Source organism: Chelmon rostratus, chromosome 9 (assembly GCF_017976325.1).
Source record: "Chelmon rostratus isolate fCheRos1 chromosome 9, fCheRos1.pri, whole genome shotgun sequence".
Classification (NCBI taxonomy): Eukaryota; Metazoa; Chordata; class Actinopteri; order Chaetodontiformes; family Chaetodontidae; genus Chelmon; species Chelmon rostratus.
In genome coordinates, this window is record NC_055666.1 from 22,637,580 (window position 1) to 22,659,003 (window position 21,424).

General features: G+C 43.1%; 1 protein-coding gene across 1 annotated transcript in view; it reads right to left on the reverse strand.

Annotated features, from left to right (window-relative positions):
• The window catches only part of si:dkey-237h12.3 (teneurin-3), a 126,465-nt gene that overhangs the window by 2,132 nt on the left and 102,909 nt on the right, over positions 1-21,424 (reverse strand). The window contains exons 20-28 of the mRNA XM_041943529.1: positions 19,382-19,631; positions 16,799-16,819; positions 12,315-12,547; positions 10,385-10,539; positions 6,696-7,579; positions 5,365-5,540; positions 4,686-4,921; positions 3,682-3,978; positions 85-1,696 (exon numbers count right to left, since the gene is read on the reverse strand). Coding sequence (XP_041799463.1) covers positions 85-1,696; positions 3,682-3,978; positions 4,686-4,921; positions 5,365-5,540; positions 6,696-7,579; positions 10,385-10,539; positions 12,315-12,547; positions 16,799-16,819; positions 19,382-19,631 — 3,864 coding nt within the window. The remainder of the gene's footprint in view (positions 1-84; positions 1,697-3,681; positions 3,979-4,685; positions 4,922-5,364; positions 5,541-6,695; positions 7,580-10,384; positions 10,540-12,314; positions 12,548-16,798; positions 16,820-19,381; positions 19,632-21,424) is intronic.

Below are 21,424 nucleotides of genomic sequence, written 5' to 3' on the forward strand. Positions count from 1 at the left end.
CATCTGCAGAAAAATCAATAACAAAAGTAGTCATTAGTTGCAGCCCTAATAATTACCAGAAGCTTTAACTGTGATATTTCTTACCTGCAACATATTCTCTCACTTCATGGACTTTGCTGATGGGGTTGTTATTTCTGAACATGTATAAATTAAAAGGAGCTGGCTCTTTGCCAACTTTTTTCCATGTAGAGACATCAGGAACAGTCCACCTGCCAGACATTATGTCGTAATCCTGCTCCCCAAAGTGCAGCAGTTTGGTCAGGGGATCGTACAGTCCTCCGTGAAACCCGAGCACAAGCTGGAAGTCTGGGTTTGAGTCGAAGTAGACCTCACCGTATGCCGTGTACTGGAGCTGTTTGACCAGGAGGCCATTGCTGGTGAAGACAGCCAGAGGTGTGCCGGTGTTGTCACAGGCAATGTAGAACTCCTCCCCGCTGCTGATCTCCATAGCAAACAGGTGTCCCTGGAGGTCATAGTAAAGTGAGGTGATCTCTGAGCTGGAGTGGTTGTATACGTGTGTAATCCTAGCCGGGTAGCTCAGGTCTGCGTAGAAATACTGCAGGTGTTGGCCCAAGCTCGTCTTAGTGGACACTCTGCGACCGAGTCCATCATAGCGGTACTGAATCGTCCAGCCGCTGCTCTTGCTGTAGACCCGCACCAAGAGTCCTTTAGAGTTGTACTCAAAGATTTCTGCTCCTCTCTGACGGAGGAAGCCGTCTTCGTCCATTCTGTATTGGATGTCTCCAAGGCGGGTGATGCGGTCTCTCAAGTCGTAGCGCAGAGGAAGAAGTCTGGCGCTGTTTCCTGCGTTCAGCAGGTGCAGGTTTCCATTGAGGTCATACGTATAGCGCCACATCACTTTTTCGTTCAGGTACACAGTCTGGAGCTGGCCATCCACATCATACTCGTAGCTGTACTTGGTGGTGTTGGCAAAGGGGCCGATCTTGATCTCTCGCTTGGTGACTCGACCCACGTCGTCATACTGGAAAGTGATCCAGTACATGAGCGAGCGGAATATTTCATACTGGATCTCCTTGATGCGTCCATGTGCATCAAAGTGCTTGGTGTACGTCATGACTGCGGTGGATATGATCTGATTTATGTCATAGTAGATCACCCCAAACTTCCCAAACTGTTCAACCTTTCCTGAGATGTCATCAAACTGGTATAGATCGATGGGTAGCGGCGTTTCGTTGATGACGCCTTGCACGCTGGTGACACGCAGGCTGCTGTCATAGGTGTAATCAAAGCGTGCATTGACCATGCCATCCTCACTGAAGCGGAAAATCTGCCGGTCCACCAGGGGACCCACTTGGCGGTAACGAATGGAGCAGATGAAACCTTCATTCTGCAGGTTGACGGTCTTCAGCACACCTGCCGTCTCGTCGTAGGTGAAGCTCACCCTCGTGCTGTCATACAAGATCTCCGACAGTTTGTTCTGCCGGCGGTATCTGTACAGGACCCTCCGGCCCGTGCCAAGGTGAGCTACTCTCAGTAGGAGGCCATCTTCGCTGTAATCCACAGCCACTGAGGCGTTGCTCTCTGGGGGGTGATAAAGGTTCCTGTAGTAGCCCACTGACCGGATGGTCTGCATGGTGTAGCGAGCTACGCTTGGCATCGTGACAGCTGAAAGCCTGTCCAGAGAGTCAAAGTCGAATATGTACTGCCGTTGACTGTGGAGCAGGAGAACCATGGACTAGAAGGAAAAGAGCAAAATAGCAAAATAGCAAGTGTTTTCTTGAGTTGTGTAATATCTATACATAATATATGTGTAATGACAAGCTGGTAGAGTGAAGGCAGAGTGAGCAGAAAGCTCCGGTTTGAGAAAAGGGAAAACGGTATTAAAAAAAAAGAAAAATGTACTAGGTAACATTCACTATCACTGTTAACACTGAGACAGCAGGGAGGAGTGCTGCTGCCCATTGTCTAATCTGTTAAAGCAGAATGTAGAGCTTCTTTGAAAATTATATATTGATGCCAAACACTACATGACCTTCTGTCAAGTGCTGTACGTCGACTAAGAACGCCAATGTTGAAGACAAGCTGTTCTTTTAGAGAAGTTCAGCTGTGAATGATCGTCTAGTAGTCAACATACACAAGTATCTTACATGAGCAATGTTTCCTTCTAACTCCTTTTGCCCACAGAAACTAGTTTAATTAATGTACAGTGTATGCAGTGTTTGCACTGTGGCCTGTCTTCTAAAGGTTTTCCACCCTCTCTGTGAAAATGTCCTGCCCAGTCATCCGTTGCTACACAGAGGTTCCCTGTGCTCCCTGAGCTCTCTGTGTTCCTTATGTCAGACTGTTGACATGGCCTCTCCAGGTCACGCAACAAAAGGATGCAGCTGGGAGTGGCTGAGGAAATCTCTGCATGTTTTTTTTTTTTCTGTAGCTGAGCATCTCAGTGCAATCTTTAAATACACTCCACAAAACAACAAAAGGGTTTTTTTTTTACAGCTGAAGAGTGACAGTGTACATAATTTACATACATAAACAATGTACATAATTTAACCTCAGTGTATGCTGTGGAAAATATACAGAAGGAACCTACTTCCTTGCTAAATAATACAGAATACTCTAAAGCTAGGAGCAGACCAAGAAACTACCTGAAACCTACAGAGTGGACAAATCACAAAACCCAAACATCTGCATTTTTTTCCAGTCATGGCGGTCAGAAAGTAACAGATATTTAACAATTGAGTAAACACAGTTATTAAATACGTGAAAATTGTGCTCTTGCAGGATTTCATATAATCATAGCCTGCCAGTCACCCAGTGTTTTGTCTCTGTATTTACTCAGTCTTTCCATTTCGAGCTGCTAAGACTAAAACCCGGTGCAAACAGTCATTAAGTGTGGGCTGTCCAGTCTTTGTAAGTTTGAGCTATATTTTTTAACTGTTTTTTGAAAGGGACCATGGACAATATCAAACATACATGTTACCGTTTGATGGATTGTACTAATTTTCTTCTTCAGTCTCTTGGCAGGTCACAATTAAAACACACACACAGTGACAGAACAGCACCAAACAAACAGGGCAAGGATGCATGATACAACATAACATGCAGCAGTACAAAACAGTTCTCTTCAGGCTGTACGCACAGTGATTTAAAGAGTATACTGTTCTGTTACACATGTACTGTACCCTGTACACTGCTGCCAGTGCATTTCGAGTCAGTTCAGGAAGCAGAGCTTAGGATACTGCCAGCCGACACTACCTGCTGACCAGAAATATGTCACTAATGATTGTTACTATGGTCATCAGCCCTACTGTTAATACATTCTGCAGCCTTTTTTCCTTGGTTAACCCCCGACATACTGCAGAAAAGCAGTCGCTCTAACCATTTTATGTCTTATCTCCTCAGATTACCCCAGAATTTTAATTACTGAATAGGGGATGAGGTACAGCTCATCGATGCAATCTTTCTAAACACTGTTATATCTAGAGGTTGTAAATGATGCTCATAAGTCTGCAGTTAGTGTAAAGTGATTACTGTGTTTTACTAAGTACCTCTGTAAGAAGCAGAATTATGTGCATGGAGCTGGTGATTATTTCAAAATAAGCCTCTTCAGGGTGACCTTTGGTACATGTCAGGGTCTTTATTCATCCTGTAGTGATAATGACCTGCCTGCTGTACAATGTGTCTTACATATTGCTTCTTCTGGTCATGTAATTTTCTTACCTGCTCCAGGTAGGTGTAACTCCATATCTTCCCATCAGCAAACACCCTGGAAACCAGGCGGCATTGGCTATCGTATTCGAGTCTCTCAGTGGTGGGGCCTCTCTGCAGGGCACTGATTTGCCCACTGCTAGTGCGGCTCACATTAACCGGCAGTAGCTTACTGCTGGGCACCCAGAGCACTGGGTGGCCCGCTGTGTCGTATATAATCTTTAAGAGGAACTTCCTGTGGTCATCATAAATCTTCTCCGTCCTCAGGGTGCGATCATAATCGACGGAAAGGATGTTCCGTCCGTTCACCTGTGGGAAGGATTCAAGAATGTGTTAGAGAAAAAAACGACTATTCCTTCTGCTGCTGCTACTCGTGATAATATTTAATAGATGCACTTAAAAATGTACATTGTTTATACAATAGTACAATATCAAGAAGAATTTCCTGGTTTTGATAGCACTGATCATTGTCCATGGTGCTTTAAACTGTATTCACAATGATTTTCACTACAGTTGTCACAGAGATTAACACCCACTTCACGAGGCTCATTAAACTGAGAGACACTCTGGCGATTGTTCAGGTACACTTAAATCACAACCTCCTAAATTTAGTGGAGACGAAAATTACTCAGAGGCAAAGTAACCACCCAAGTTAAGTTCATGAAATACCGTAAACCATAAATCTGCGTGTCAGATTCAAAGGAGGAGGAATAAGGAGAGGTGGACCTCTGCACAGTACTAGAATATTGATGACCCTCTACATCAGGAACTAAATGTTGATGTGACTCTTAAATTTCAATGGAAAGAAAAAAAATATTTTTGGAAGGTTATAATAAGGACAGTGACACAGCTACATAAAACAACAGCTGTCATTTTTTTGGACAGTTTGATCTCACCAAGCGTCTGTGCCATAGTGCACCTACCACCGAGGTAAGCAAGGCCGCAGGAAAAGCCCACTTTTGCATGCACGAGGTGCTGATCATTCGCATGTGCCACAGAGGAAGAATCAAACATACCCTAAGCTTGCGTCCAAACACGATAACTTTCCCTCTGGCTTGTTCTTTCCGGAAGCGCCACTCAACCAAGTTTTGCCCACTCTCGCCTGGCAAGCTCATGTTGCGTCTGGCTACAGTTGGATTGGCAGCGCCTGCCAGGATGTGGGGCTCTGTCTGGTAGTGGGTGTCCATCCCGTTGGCATAGGTAATCCTCAGCGAGTTGTCAAAGCCCACTTGATAGCTACTTCTACATTGGTCTGTTGATAGTAAACAAAACGGGAACAAAAAGTGCAACTTAGAACAGAGAAATAGGTAATTACACCCCAGAATGAATGTTATTGGCATTCTCCTGAGCTAAGTATTGGTTGAACTTAATTGTCCTTTAAGTCCGTTGTATTTCAAATTAGACTATTTTCACACAAAAAGAATCAACATGAATGATGTGCTGAAATAACTGGACCATCTGGCTCTGGCGGAGAGTAGAAACCATTTAGATACAAGGTTGATGTGTCTCCCCGACACGCCAAACCCTGCACACTGAGAGAGTAATCATTTACACTGTCGTCTGTCAGACCCTCTGAGCTGTGATGATACACGACTTAAGCTTACTCAACATTGCCCCGGCGACCCCTGAAACAATGACAAATAATGGCTTACAAAATAGCTGCCTGAGTTTGGAGGATGAGCGTTGCGGCCTTACCCTGAGCCAGAGTGTAGAAGGCACGGATGGTTGAGGTATTTGTGGTGATGCTGATTTCTTCCTCCGTCATGGAGCTTTCAATGTCCACAGTCAAAGCGCTGTATATGTCTGCGTACAAGTTATTCACCATTCCAGTGGGGAACGTCACATTCATGAGCCGCCCTTCACTGTCATAGCTGTTTGACAAAAAGAACATCAAATGACAAAGCTGATATGTATGAGGGCTCTCAATGCATTCAATTATCAGCTCTTTTATACTTGTTGAGTAAGGCCGTTGACTTTATTGTAATTAAAATGTCAGGTTTTTTTTATGTTCAGTTTCCAGAGAACAAGTGACAGGGCGTCTGCATCAACCCAAGGCGCAATTCAAATATTTGATATGGGAGAATGACACGTCTCACGAGCTATCCGTTTCATGTGAATTTGTATGAATTAATTCAATTATTTAGATGATTGATGTGTCATTATAATCTCAACTGAATGCTTTGCTTTTTTTAGTCATAGTGAGGCTATCATTCATGGCACAATGTGACATGGCCGCGACTTTCACGAGGGAGAAAAAAATCAATCACTGAGAGGCCTTGCTACAAAAATAAAGTGTCATTTTGATTGCTTATTAAAGCAAAATATAATCACGAGTCTGTCATTTTGTTCAGTTTTACTTTTTTAAAATGCATGCGTGTCAAAACAACATCCCAACGTAACCAAGTCTTCTGGTTCTCCTCTGCTAACTACAACATTATTGAACACATGGTTTAGTCAAGTAGGTAAGAAGAAAAGGTAGCATACTTTATGGATATTGAGTTATTATAGTCTAACTAGGCTATTTTACAGATCTGAGGCGAATTTTATAATTAGGTTTCAATTAAATGTGCAGCCTGAAGCATTTTGCAGGTAAGTACGGTTACCAATTATAGAGTAAACTTGTACTGAGCTGTGGGACAAGAAAGAACACACACAGGGTGACACACATGCAGGTGTACACATGTTGCAAACTTTTTTTGTCTTTGTACTTCATGACTTTAGGTTTTAGTTTAGAGTTTAAAAAGCGAATCTAAATATTAGTGTTGTCCTGACTCTGCAAGGCCTTCTGATCCAGGAGAGGCAGGTTTTTTTTTAATTCTCACATACATTATCTGCCAGAGTGCAAAGTGTATTTGTTTACATAATTAGCATTAGTATGCACAAGTAGGAGGGTTTTTTTTTAATTTGTATCATGGGCTGGTTCCAGATGCATAAGGCCTAAATGAATTGCAGCCTAAATCAGTCCGACTTTGGCAAGTGATGTAAAGATTCCACAGAATGAACTTGCCGGTCTCCATCATACTCACTCGTAGAAAGTTGTCCAGCCAATCTCTGACGTCTTTGTAGCCAGCAGGCCGTTGTTACCGTGGTAAGTGAGAAGCACGAGCTCCTGGCCCTGTGCTGTAAGTGTTTTCAGTCCGCCGGTGGTGCTCATGGTCAGCCAGATCACCTGGTTGTCAGGGGCGACGATACGCACCGGCGTGCGGTTAGGATCTCTGCGGATTCTCAGAGTGTTGCCGCTGCTGTCAGTCACGGCTGTGATGTCATTCTCTGTGCTGTAGCTGAAAGTGTATTTCAAGTCGCCAGTGAGCAGGCTGGCAGTGTGCTGGTGGGTGCCGTTGCTGTCGAACATGTACAGCTCCTGGGCATCGGGGGAAGCCACCTCGTATGTACCCGCGCTGGAAGTCAAAGTTGGCCCGTTTCTAGAGATGGCCCGGATGCGGATGTTGCCCAGGTCCGCCACATAGAGTGTTCCATCTGGGGCTGCCACTAAAGAAGATGGAGCATTGAGCCTCGCGTCTTTGGCATAACCGTCCCCTGTCTGGTAACAGTCGCAGTTGGCATCGTTCTTACAATCGCAGTCAGAGGGAGCCCCGGCCAAATGAGTGATCTCGCCATCCACAGAAACCTTTCGGATCCTGCTCATCTTTCTCTCATCTGTCTCTGCTATGTAGATGGCCCCGTGGTAAGATACAGTAATGGAAACGGCAGATTCCAGAGGGGTTAACTGCGCCCTCTGTCCGCCGGCCACACCTCGCTCCAGGCCAGCCAATGGGCAGTGGATAGGGCGGCCAGCTGCGATGCTCACTTGACCATTCTCTGTGATGCGCAGCACAATATTGTTGTCCAGGACATACAGCGAGTTGTCCATGGGGCTAACAGCTAGGTCTGTGGGCCACTCCATAATCACCTGAAACACAGGACATAAGTAGATCGTTGTCTATTGTTGTCTATAATCGCTGCTGCCTCACATTGGTCATGACTCATAATTCATTTAAACTGACATTCAGAACAACTTAAGCTGTTAATAAGTTGTAGACAAAGTCTTGCTCTCTCAAGCTATCCTCTGTTCCACTAGCCTCAGACAGACAATGTATTCCCTCATAGAAGATGACTTTTATCTGTCTTTCTGTTCAGATAATTCTCCATCATGTCCTCTCTCCCTTCTAGTTTTCCACTAAAGTTTTATCAGGCTGCCGCTGAGATTTCAAACTAAGTGAAGTGTCAGGTGTTTAGCCCCTGTGTGGCTATAGTATAACTGCCAAAATAACCCTGAGCATGCATTTCATACCGTCCTGCCACTACTGCTGCATTAGCTGGTGCTGCAAACTAAGAGAGGAGCTCCCCATTGGGTGATCAGTTAAGTATTTTAAATTAAGTACGAAATAAATTCACACATTTAAAAAAAAAAAAAAAAAAGATATCAGAATTAACCACGTCTTGGAAAAACAACAAGTAGATATTACGATCCGAAGCTTTAACCACGGCGAACCATCACAGTCTGCTTGTCAGAAATGTGTCGGTGAATAAAAGGCTTCTCCTAACAGCACAAATGACGGGCCTGGCCTTCAAATACATAACGGTGTCATTAAAACTGTCAAAATGCTCCTGAATTGTGCTTTCCCACAGGGTGATTAATAATAAAACAAACTGCCTTTAAGGCTGCCACCAGTTAAGGTGCACTGAGCCAATTCTCTAGCTGGGATGCCTGAGGATAATAGCGTCTCGCCAAAACCTTGTCTTTATTGGCTCAAACCAAATGACTTGGTTAATTAGCAAAAAGTGACAAGCTTAATCCTTTGTCTTTATGTTCTCTTATGTCCTTCCCCCTTCATGTTCACAACCCACCCCTCCACACACACAGATTGTCTCTCTTCTATTTACATTAAAAATGTTCTCATGCTCCCAAAAACACCTTTAATTTGTCTCTTGTCCTGTTGTCTTTAACAGGACACAAGAATAATGGTGATATCAGCTGTTGGGGTCGTTTGGTTTTGACTCTTGCGGTCCTTCCCATCTACTTTTGAAGGGTTTTGTTTGTAGTCTTGCACTCTCGTTTTGTTAGCTGATCTGAATTACAACATTAGAAATCTAATTAAAATGTAAATTGGTTAGTTAAAAAACAAACCAAGAAAAAAAAAGCCTGCACAGTTATGTCTGGTGCACGCATGTAAGAGGCGGGAGAACCTGATCCTGCGGCAGTTTCATTCTCCACAGCCAAAACACCGAAGAATTCACTTTCTGCAGAAACACGCCGTGAATGCATCCATTTTCATATGAAAAGTCTTCTTCAGTTTTTTTTTTTCTTCATTATTCATCTTAAGTCAAATCTCAAATCTCTAAAGGTGTGAAATGAGGAGCATTATTAATGTTTAAGTGCACGAAGCTGCACTGTGAAGAGTGTCATGATTTTGTAATGCTGTAAGCTGCTGTGCAGGGACAGCTCATGTCACCTCCTTCACAGGTAGAAGGTAAATTTTGTTGCTGGCCGTCGCCAGGTGCTGCAGAGGAAAAGGGTTTGTGTGTGGCAAAGCGAGCCCTGCATCATTATCATGTGTGGTGTAAGTGTCCTCAAACCTGAGTATTTCTAGTGGAACACTGAACACTAATTCAGCTCCAGCCACATCAAAACAAGCCCCCCAAACTGAGTAATTATTCTTCCTTCCATATCATCTGCCGTGACCTGAAAACTCATCTCAATAAACACTTCATGTCTCCACTTCCTGCTTGAATCACATCTTCCTTCTAGCACATATTTTCCTCCTGTACTTTCAGAGAAAATGCTCTGCTCTCGTCGAGCTGCGGAAAAAAAACAAAAAAAAAAACAACGTAATCTCTGTTTCCTCTGTTGTTTCTTCGCCTCCTGATAATGTTGGTATTCTAGGAACTGGGGCTTATTCCACCGATGTCACTGTGTGTTTCTCTGGATTTTATGTTTCACATGCGTTTTAAACAGGAAATCCTCATTGAGATTCTCTTTTTTTTAGAGTCTTCTGTCTAAGACAGGAAGCAACAAGGATGCTACAAACAAAGAAAATGACATAAAATCTCTTGCAAGGTCAGAGTTAAACAAAAATGGGATTATAAAACTATAAATAAAATGATAAGCATAATTCAAAAGAGCACATCCTTGAAACAAACTGAAGAGCCACTTTAAAAGCAACCTAAGGCCAATCTAAAACCATCAATATAAATAAGTAGAAATGATCTAATGCTACCAAATAATAAATGAATTACCCTAAAACATCCGGATTCTAATATTCTAGCAGCCACAAGGGAGAGCATATAGCTTGTGCAGCAGTGATTTAAATTCCCAGAGAGAGACCAGGTTTTGCAATTTCAAATTTAATTGCGCAAGGTTCCAGACAGACGGAGCAGCATGCAAAGAAGCTCTTTCACCCAGTTCACTGAGGAGTTTGGGAACTGTTAATAACAACATAGACGCTGAGCTAAATGTAAAAAAAAAAAAAAAATGCCCCTGCATGTCTTGCTCTCGCTCAATAACCACTTGCCCAAAAAGATCATCATTCGTGAAAAGAGATGAGTTATACTGCATATATATATACAGTTATATAAGGCTGCATGTCAGTGATGAGTCACGGGTGAGCAAGCTGAAAGAGGGCCAGAGGGGCGGGGGCACCAGGTGGCGCTGTGACATGCCCTGTGTCAGCACACAGGCAGAGTTAACTGTCCGTCACTTGTGAGTGCAAGTCACCTGATTGATGTCCATGCTGTTGTCACATGTCAGAGGGCGGGCCGACGTCAGGTCGTTGGAGCCGAGGAAAGTGGAGATGATGCCGTTCTGGTCCACCTTTCTGATTGTGGTGCCATCAACAAAATAAATCAGGCCATTCTTGTCTACGGCGATGCCTGTTGACATCAGGTAAGAGGGAGAAGAGAAGAGAAGGGAGGGGGGGGCTTGTGATAACAGGAAAACAGGGTAGATATGCGGCATCTCTGCTTGCATGACTCAGTGGACAGAACACGATGGATACATGTGTCAAGCTTGCCTTCCCATTATTCAGGTCACTGCAAAAAGCACAGCCGTCAATAATTCATGGGCTGCTTTTCTGGTATTAAATAATTTCTAAGGCAGAAGTGGGAAAGGCTGTATTCAAACGGTATATATGCACTTGCCGCATCTTGTAACCCTCCTCTCTAAAAGAGGACCTCGGGAGGTGGGGGTGTCAATGAGTGGTGAGTTTGGGAGATTTTTTTGACGTCGGCAATCATCAACAATCTGCACACCATTTGAGAAATGAATGAGCGAGGGAGCGGAAATGACAGCTTTGGCCAATTTTAGATGAAAGGGGTGAAAGACAGGCAGTTGCCATGGTGACAACTGTGGACTAAATTGTCTCAATGATTGAGTGTCAGCTCACAGTTGTAAGTTGCAGCCGCGGCAGTGTGGAGTTGCAATAACCATTTGTCCCAAACTGGGAAAATACATTAACGGACCACGCCAGCCTCTCCATCGCTCTCCGTGTCACCGTGCTGCCTAATAGAGACCAGCACCTATGGGAATTCAATCATACCTCACATGCAAGGAGACTCTTTTTCATTCTCTGCATCACGCTTTTGGCTTTAATTCAAAAGACCGACACCTGCTGATCACAGGAACATATATGCATAACGGAAGTTGGTTCTTTAGTTTCTGGAGGATTTAAAATGTTTTCAATAAGCTTTTACTTCATTCATACCTCCAGATAATAATTTCTCTTTCGACCAAGTCTTTAAAAGCTTCTGCGGAAGGTGAGTGGTTTGCCTCGACCTGTGGCTGGGGTCTGCGCGAGATTGCTTTCTGCTAAAACATTGACGAGCGCAGGGAGCCCGCGGTGAATCCTTGGGAGCTGGCTATTTGACAGTCTGAGATTCTCAGACAGATGAAAAGTGTCACATTTGAGCAGAGTTCACCAAATGTCTGAGGGGAGAAAAAAATGAAGCCATCTGCTGTTTCTTCCCTGGTCTCGGCTTCCACCCACTCCATCATTAGAGTCGCTCCCTCAGATTGCCTTCACTCAAGCCTTTATCACCCAGCTGAAGCTGTGCTATTGCAGTTGGCATTCAGAGTGGGCAACGACTATCGCAAAACAATTCATCCTAGCTTTTTCATCCAGAAGAATTTATGGAAAAGTGAGCAATCCAAGCACAAATGGCCATGTGCGATTTGAATGCGAACAACTGGTTGTGCATAGCGGGCATCGACTCGCCGTTACTTACAGCTTTAAAGGCCTGAAGACTTTCAGACGAGCTGTGAGGAAAAAATCTTGAAGTAACATTTCTTCAAGTATACACTTTAAGGGTATTTACAGGAATATCCAATTATGCAAAATAAATTATGCATTATATTTCTGGAGGTTAAAACAACAACTTCTTGTTAAGCAGCAGCAGTACACAGCCTTAATTCACACAGGGTCTGGTTTTTTTTTGTTTCTTTTTTAACTTGAGAGTCCTGCTTACTTTTATTTCAACACATGAACCTCAACAAAAATTCACCAATTAAAATCAGTCAGGCCGGAGCTGGCACAGACCCCAGTGGCACACATAAATTTCAATTTAGCAGTTGCCACTCCTGACTAAGAGACCCATCACTGTGTCCCGCCCCTTCATTTCAGTACAACATCTTCATTAGTGTTAAACCATACCTTTGGGCCCAGTGAGAGAGGCCTCTGGAGCTTTGCCTCCATCGCCACAGTGGTTCTCATCAAAGGGCAGACAGTGCTCCCCGGTTCCTGCCACCACCTCCGCATTTGACTGCAGATCCTTGGTCCCGGTTAAGGTTTTTGGTCGGTAGATCCTCCGGGAGTTTGTGTCTGACACGTACAGCTGGCCAGTTACTGGATCAGTTGCCAGGTAATACCGGTGTGCCGGGTTGTTACTGCATTCAAGACAGACACTCGGTTACATATAATACATTGTCCCTTGAGTTTGCAGACACTGAAGATTTTTCTTTAAATGCACTTTTCTTACAGTGCAGTCAAATAGTCCTTTAATGGTGCTACATTTACCCCTAAATGTGATGTAATGCTATAATCTCTGGAAAATACCTGAGGTCTGTAAACCCCAACTGACCCCTGATGAAATTTAGCCTGATTTTCCCTCTGAATAAAACATTTAGAGCCAAGAATATTCCAGGGTTGATTACATTACGCCTCTCCAGAGGACGTTTTCAGTATGCATGTTGTAGTTGGGTAGACAGAAAATACTTTTTGCAAAAAACTCTCAGAGCACTGAAAGGAATGTAGAAAAGTGGATTCTTGAAATACAGCAAATCCTTCATACATTGTATTAAACTTAATGGAGTAAAGGAACTTTCTTAAGGCTATTTTCCAAATTATATTTAAAGAAATGACGGAAGGTCAATGCCAACTTTCAATCATGCTAAGTTTTGTAGCATAAGCCTTTCACACATAGAGGTCCTTTTCTTGTATATGTACGGGTTTTAACGGTATAGTTGCACATCAACCACCACAGTGGACGCCAGTGCGTCTTCCCTTACACTGCCACCCACTGGCCAGCCGTTGTAAGTGCAAGACAAATGTCTCAAAACCAAGAAGGCCGACGGAAGACCGGGAATGCTGAGCAGCTCAGGAATACCTCGCCAATCTTTCTATAATAGTAGACCCTTGCAGGTAAATAAAATTTGGCAACATCAAGTAACAACTAAGGAGTAGGCTAGTACAATTGTTAAAATTTCCATTGGTGTGTTAAATACATATTTTTAAAGTTGAGAACTCACCGAGTCGATATGTGAAAAACTCTTCAACTCTTTTTTTTATGCCTAAAGACTAATAAAAACACTCAGGGAAAAAATCTTGACTGTGGATGTCATAAATCATGCATGAAAGCGTTAAGCTCTCATGTTATTGTCTTAAACATCATGTTGGCTAATTAAGTGTAACTTTTTTCACAGTCCAGTTGCAGCTTAAAATAAAAGCCTTATTATCACTTTAAAATTAGCAGCAACCTTGTCATTTATGTGGATAATGAACTGAAGAATAATGTGAAAAACTGTGTGAAGATTTTCCGCAGCTGATAGAAAGGGTAGAGCCTTTGTGAATGAAAAATGACAGACAGAAAGTGAGACAGAAGGTTGAAGTGGTGGAAGTCAAACAGAACTGAGCAGGATACCACTGTTCACAAAGCAGAAATGACAACGTGCGAGCCAGATCATTTCATTTGTTATTACTCCCCTGTGGGGAAAAGCCTTTGGAAATGACAGAAATGACTGGCTTATGTTAACAAAGTGCAACAACTAATGGCATTGCATCTGGCTCTGCTTATTTGCATTCTGCCTCTTAATGGATCTAACCACTTTTTAATCACAGAGCAAACGTGTCAAGGATTAGGAATCAAACGAGTTTACAGCACATCATTGACTGGTATTTAAAATTTTGAAGAAATTATCATTTTCTGTGACAGCCCCTTTTAAACAAATTCGAAATACTGAAAAAAACGTTGAATTAACCTTTTCTATTAAGGCAAGGCTGATACATAGCAGGTGCTTAAGTGTCATTAAAGAGCTAAAAACAGAGGCAGTTAACATGAAAAATAGCTTGCTTTACGTGCAGTCGTAAACATGGCTTCTCTGGTTGTACTCCAGCTTAATGGTACCTCAGTCAATACTGGTTGGCTTCAGAAGTGGGATAATGTGATGGCAAAATAAATGTGGCAATGAAACATCTTTGTAAAATGATGAAGATGGAGCCATAAAACCTGACAGCTATTACGAGTCAAGGTAAATGCTCAAAATAGGTGGCTGCTATCAAGTTCCTATAAAGAATTCAGCAAGACATACATTAGTAACCCTTTCTTTTACAGTCAACCTTCAGGTGGACACAATAAATGAAACACCTGTATTCCATTATGCAGTACGATATAACAGCCCTGTGATAAATCTCACATTTGTGAAGCTTTTGATGTGAACGCAGATGTTTGTTCAATTTTAAAGCTTTATTATGTCATTCTGCTTTTAATATTTTGGTACGACCGGTTCAGGTGTTGACTGTGACTCGTGCAAGATTCGTGCATCCTCCATTACATCTCAAAAGTTTTATCATACCGGTCTCAAGCTGTGGCCCAGGTGCTAGTCATCTCCTGATTGGACGAGCACAATGCCGTGGTTGCCTTGCAGGCAATCACAAGCCGCCAACTGATCCAGAATTCAGCAGCCCTAATGGTATCACCCTGCTCGAGCTTTAGTGTCACTACACTCCCTCTGGCCTCGTGTGGCTGCAGGTCCCTTTACCTTCAACACTTTGCTGCTAGCCCATCATGCCAAAAATGAAATATCACCAGACTGCAACCAGCCTACAGTAACAGCGGTGGCTGTGGTTCAGGAGGTAGAGCGGATCGTCAGCTGATCACAGGTCTCGTGGGGTGAGGTTGGCACCTCCTCCTGTCCACATGTGAAAGTGTCCTTGGGCAAGACACTGAACCATGGTTTGCTCCTCAGCCACAAGCCAGTGCATTCCTAATTGCCGGTCCCAAGGGTTGCGTCTGGAAGGGCATCTGGCGTAAAAAGTCTGTCAAATTCAATATGCAGATCATTTAAAGAAAAAAAAAAAAGAATTCCACGCCAGGTTGGGTGGGGCCCAGTTTGCCAGCGCATCTGGAAACAGATGATCCTCCATGGAGACCCCTAATGGGGAGCAGCCGAAAAGAAGAAGACAGCCTGCAGTTAAACCCAGTCCTGCAGCAGACTCTCTCCAATCTGCTTCTCTACCAGGCTGGAGTCATGCTTCTTCCAGCCCACACAGAGGAGGTATCATGGGTAGCAAACAGCAGGTAGACTCGCAGCGGAGCCGACGTGCACGACTCATGCTGACCCGAGCCTGGAGCGAGCCGAGGTTGAATCAATTCTGGATGGAAGGCGGGCTTGATACTGACTAGGAAAAGTTCTTGTAAACATTATGCAAGTTGCCTTAAAGAAATCTAAAAGAAACGGACGTGTAAATGTCTTCGAACAACTCGTGCTCGTTTCTCTACGTGCAGCCTGAAGGAGAAGCTCAATTTCAAGTAGCTCTGTTTTCTAAATGGTCGGGGTCTGTTCACATCGTTCTTTGGTCTGGATTAAAGAGGTCTAGTCCATTTCTCAAAAACAAACCCGAAGGAAACACTAAGTCATGTGGGCTGACAGTGACCTGAAAAGTTGCGGTCATCTCTCCTCCATCATCAGAGCTGCACAGAACTTTGAAGTTCTTGGTGACTGATATCAAGCCGTGTTTCACTTCACCGCACCGGAGGGCTTTATTTATCTTCTGCCGGTCATGTGGAGCTTACAAAACTCACGAGGAAGCGCGGGACACAGGTATTGATCAAAACTGTACTGCATCTGATCCGAGCAGCTAGAACTGAATGAAGGGGAAGCAGTGTGTCCTGTAGTGAAACAATAAAGGAAGAAACTGCTGGGGTTTTCAGCAAACAGCTCGGCCCAATTAGATTTTAAATTCGCACAGAAGTCACATCCGCATCACACAATCCCGTCGTCACACCGGAGACGACACCACCTTGACAGCCAGCTTAACGAAGTTACTCCAGTTTCCACCGTGTAGCACCTCTGGCGCTCAAGGTCCAGTTAATCACTGGGACAACTTAATTGCCGCCAATGTGCATCCTCAGCTGATCTGAAGCTGTTGTCTTAATCATGAATACAAAGCAGTTGCTTTGTGTAAGCCCCCGTGGATAAGATCATCTGCCAAACACCATCACTATAAATGTAATTATACTGTAAGCTTCACACTGTCACTGCTTATTGCAGTGCCATTGTATTGAAAACATTACTGTAGATGCATATATATATATATATATATATATATATATATATGTGTGTGTGTATGTACTGCATTTACAGGACTTTTTTATACTTATACTCAGAAATACTTGCAGTGTATGTTGTAGCCATTTCATCAATAGTGATATTGCACAAATTCTGACAGACTGTGCGTTCTTCCTCTTGTTTAGATGTAATCAAGCTGTAACTGGCTTGTTATAATTACACATGGTAATCACTGGTATTAAAGGCAGGCGACTGTAAAAGAAAGTTATTCATGTACTTCTAAAAGAGGATGATACAGATGGTGACGTGCCAAGCATACTGAGGCGATGTGCACTAAGATAATACACCTACCTGTGTCTAAAGTCTTTATTTCTATGACAGGGTGCAGAGGGAGCAGGAAAAGAGGGGGAAAAAAAGAATCAAGACAATGAAATTAGTACATCTTAAAAGGATACTTCTCATTTTCAAGGTTTTCTTGTCGCAGGAATTACTTAAAGGCTTGACTTGATTTTTTGCTAAAAGCCGTCTTATTCCTCGCTGAAACCACGAGGAGTAAGCGCTAACAAGGACTCGAAATTTAGCACAGAAATGCACTATTTTTTCTTTTACCTCGCAGTGTCTAGTGCGGAAAAAACAAGCCGCTGAAATTTGGAAAGTCAAAGTATCCCCTTGAAGAATCAACAGCCACAAGAGAAAGTCGCAGGCGATGACGTTCGGTTTGGCAGAATGCGGAGAAGACTGTGGCAGAGAGTTACAGCCCACAGAGAGGGAAATATGTACTCATATCGTCATAAAGCCTCATCCTGCATTACGTTTTTCTCAGTTTGACTACTCATACTGAAGCATTGATTCTGCTACTGAAGCCAGAATGTAAATACTGACTTTACACTGTAGAACGGAGAAAGAACGAATGGAGTATCTTATTCAACAGGCATGCATCATGCACACCAACAACTGAAGCCACTTTGGTCTTTAAATGTTTGGATGAAACATCAAATACAAAACAAGCAAATATTGATATATTATGCAAACAAAGTGGCACTTTTTCTTTTACTGTACTAGTTTAAATCTGCATTGCAGCTGCCATCAAGTGCGAACCGACGTTTTCCTTAGTGTGTCTTTTACATCAGACTAAATTGAATTCGGCAAACGGAGTCTTCATAGCAATGTTTTATGTTTCTCTCCTTGTGAACAGAGTAACATAGTTGCTTGGAGGCATGAACCGTGTCTTCGGTCATTAGTTATCTGGGAAACAGTTGCTGAGTGTGCAGCCTCCCCTACAGCAGCACCCTGCTTCCGATGCATACTGTTAAACACTTCCCCAGCTGTCCTGCAGTGGCTGCACAGGTGTGCCAGCAACCGTGGCACCCCCAGAAATCTTGGGGTGGCACGCACAGTCGGTGGCAAGTACTGGTGATTAGGGGGGGCAGCAATTATATCAAGGTGGCCATGCCCCCTCCTCTCTTGGCGGTGGGTTCCTGAAGTAGCCAGCAGTGTTTCCCCGCTTAGATTTTTGGTCAACATCCACCCTTGAAATCTCAACACTAATTTCCAAACCACTTGTTGTCCAGCAAGTGTGGCGACCGACGTCCTTTCAGGGCAGGTTTCATATGTTTGTCATGTATGTGTCTCATGAAGTATGGTGGCCCAGTGTACATTTAATCAACATCTGCCACTTTGGAATAAGCCAACTGGCCGAGTACGAGCCATTGCTGCGAGGAGCCAAGTTGGCAGGAGGGCGTAAATCATCCCAATTCCACGCCGAAGACAGGATGTCTTTCCTAATTATAGAGATGGATGGGGAAAAGATTTCAAATTTCTATGGGTTGGGGAGAGATGTGTGTGACTGAAAGTCTGTCCACCAGGTCATTTTAGTTTCCCTCTCCCAGGCAGGACTGAATGCAGAAATGTAAACAGTGATCTAAATTCTCTAACTGTCCACGTTTTTCATGCTTTAACATTTTTAGGGTTCAGCTGCAGCATGTTGCATGTGTTATTTGTCCTTGTTGAACTTGAGATGGGAAAGAAATCAATACAATACACATAAAACAAAAAGCACTCTAATGAAAAGTCATCTTTTATCCTTTCATCTTGACTTTATACAAATTCCTTCATACAAATTCAAAGGTTGACACTTAAACCTTAGAATTTAGATGATTTGTTGAAGGAACAGAAGCTAAAATTGCAATCTTGAAGATTTTATTATTTAAATGAATGTCTGTTAAGTCACCATGCGGTAACACAAAGGTAAATGAGCCTGATGAAGGTATTGCAATATTTATATATTTGCAGTATTATGAACTGGGTGTCTGTGGCAAAATCCCCCTGAAGAAAATGCCGTATTAAGTTACTGCAAATGCAAAGTGACCAATTCCTGCTGCTGCAGCTTCACATTAAAAGCACAAGTTGACTTTTAACACGAAGTGGCCACAGGAAGTGCATTGTGTTTCTCTGAGCTTTGCACTTTCTGCTAGCTTTCACCAGAAGTGTGTCTGTAAAACAAGACAACTGACTTTTTCATCATGTTCTGACAGCGGATCAGTTTGAAATATTGCAGGCTACAATAGAACAAGAAGGAGCAGCCATAGTGAGCGGTTAGATGAAGAGCTGCAGGTGACAGGCTGCACACCTCCAACTTCTCAGTGAGCAACAAACTCCTTCCACCGTGCCCTGCAATCTGCAGACTCGTGCCGTGTGCAGCATACAATCAGATCACAGTTGCTCACAGACTGATGGAAAAAGGTAAATTATTGCCTGACTTCTTCTTTTCTTAATACAGCAATAGTTTGTTCTTCTGCGCCAGGAATTCTGTCACTACACTACTGAAATCTTTGAGGCTATCACTTTATGAATCAACAGGTTGCACAATAAGTTTTAAATCAACAAACTAACCATGTGCTCAAAAAATTCCCAACAACTAGGCCTCAATCTTACCTGAGCTCCATGATACTTGTGACGTTGCCAGATGGGTAGATTCGGCGGATGTAGTTGAAATCTCCGACGTACAGACTTCCATCGATGCCCCATGCCAGAGCCACTGGCGCCAACAGCTTGTTGCCTTGGGCCTGCCCATTACAGCTGGGGCACGAGATGCTTCTGCGCCGCCCGTTCCCCATGACAGTGGAGATCACAGGGGGCTGGAGAGAGATGAACTGGTTCTCCCCGCTGCCTTTGTAAAGAATGCCTGGGAGACAAAGCAGCAGTTATTTGCGGGTGTGAAAGTATAATTGGTGTTTGTCACTGGTGGCAAATATTGGTCTCATTATTTAAGCAGGAAGTCTCCGGAGATATATCGCTTTTACAAAACCGACATGGACAAAATGAAATACACAGGAGAGGAAAAAGACACCTTCGATTTACAGAAGGAATATTTGATACATAAAAGAAATAGATTGGACATTTTCAGAAATATACATGCGAGTTAAAGTAAATTTTAGTCAAGCCAGTTTTTTTTTTATATAGCTCAGAGTATAGCAAGGAGCTTTACAAGCACAGCATACGATACCCTCTGTCCTAACACCACCGTTTGGGATAAAGTTTTCCCCAAACTTTTCCTATATATTGAACTACTTCTTTTAAGAAGGATGTGAAAGAAACTAAAGCTTTCCCTTTTTTCGAAGAATAGATTTATCCGTGAATCTGAGGTGAATTCATGTTTAAAATGTGTTAATTATCACATATACTGCGGAATTCACTGCTATACAATTATTAAATATATTTTGTTTATATAACTTAATAATAGAATATATTCAGATATTCATTTCACTTTAGTTGTTAATACCCACAAAATGTTCTCCAGCTGACTCAAGTTATTACCGTCTAAATGTCATTTCACAAACAGAAGTAAAAATAAGGTAATTACATCCCTTCGGCTATACAGTGGAGAATGATAAATGTGTAGTTTGTTCATTACACAATTTAAGGGTGTTTAATTATGTTCCCATAGTAACTTTTACTCAACTCTAATCCCACAGTGTGTCCACAGAAAACTTCACACAGTATTACAGATCCTTCGTCTATCAGCCGGACACATTTCAGAGGTGTGAAAGGCCTTTTAATGTTGCCCTCAGGACACGTCGCGAACATGATCTCCATGAACCTTTGAGTTAGTTTTGTTTGCATTACTGTGAGTAACGATCAGACAATGATCTGATTTAAATACAGTAGCAGCGAGTGGAGGCAGCACACAGGCGAACAAGTGACCATCAATCCAGCTGATTGATACTGAACAACAGTTTAGTGCTTTGTATTATTACAGAGCCGCTTCAGTGGGTTCCGGTAATCCTTCCACAAAGATGCAGTAAATGAAATGTAAAATATCGTTCTTTTAACTTGACGGGGGGCTGCTTTTCCCCAAGTCACACAGAGAGTTGGTAAACATAAATACAGTGCAGTGTGCCCCCCCTAATAACAGCGCATACATTTTCACTGAGGACTCACCAAATTTGGTGAGTCACTACAGATTAATAATTAAACAAGAAGCAGACATTACCAGCTTTTTTTTAAGGGGGGTGGGGTGGGGGCACTGATATAGTGGGACTCTCTTCAAAGGGGGAAAAAACACATCAAAGGGAAGAAGTGCATGCTGGAAGCCCTTAATTATTCACATCCAGCAACTTGTTTGAATTCACACTGCCTCCGTCCTAATTAGCGGATCTATGGCACCGCTGAATGGCCACATAATGTCATTCTCCCACAGCGTTATCCCGTAAGCCATCGTACCCCTCGACGTATGTGAAATTGAGCGTGCGGCCATCCTGCTTGTCCCTTCCCTGATTAGTTCCTTTCATTGATTTAATTGATTGAAGGGCAAATTCAAATGAAGGCACGGTCCGGCGAGACTCCCGACAGGACGATCTGACCAATCCGTCTTTTGCATCCGAGAGCATTATACGCGAGCCCCTAACAAAGACAAATAGGTCCGGGGGACGGCTTTATGCGTGACGCCATCAAACGCGCGACCTTGGGACTATAATT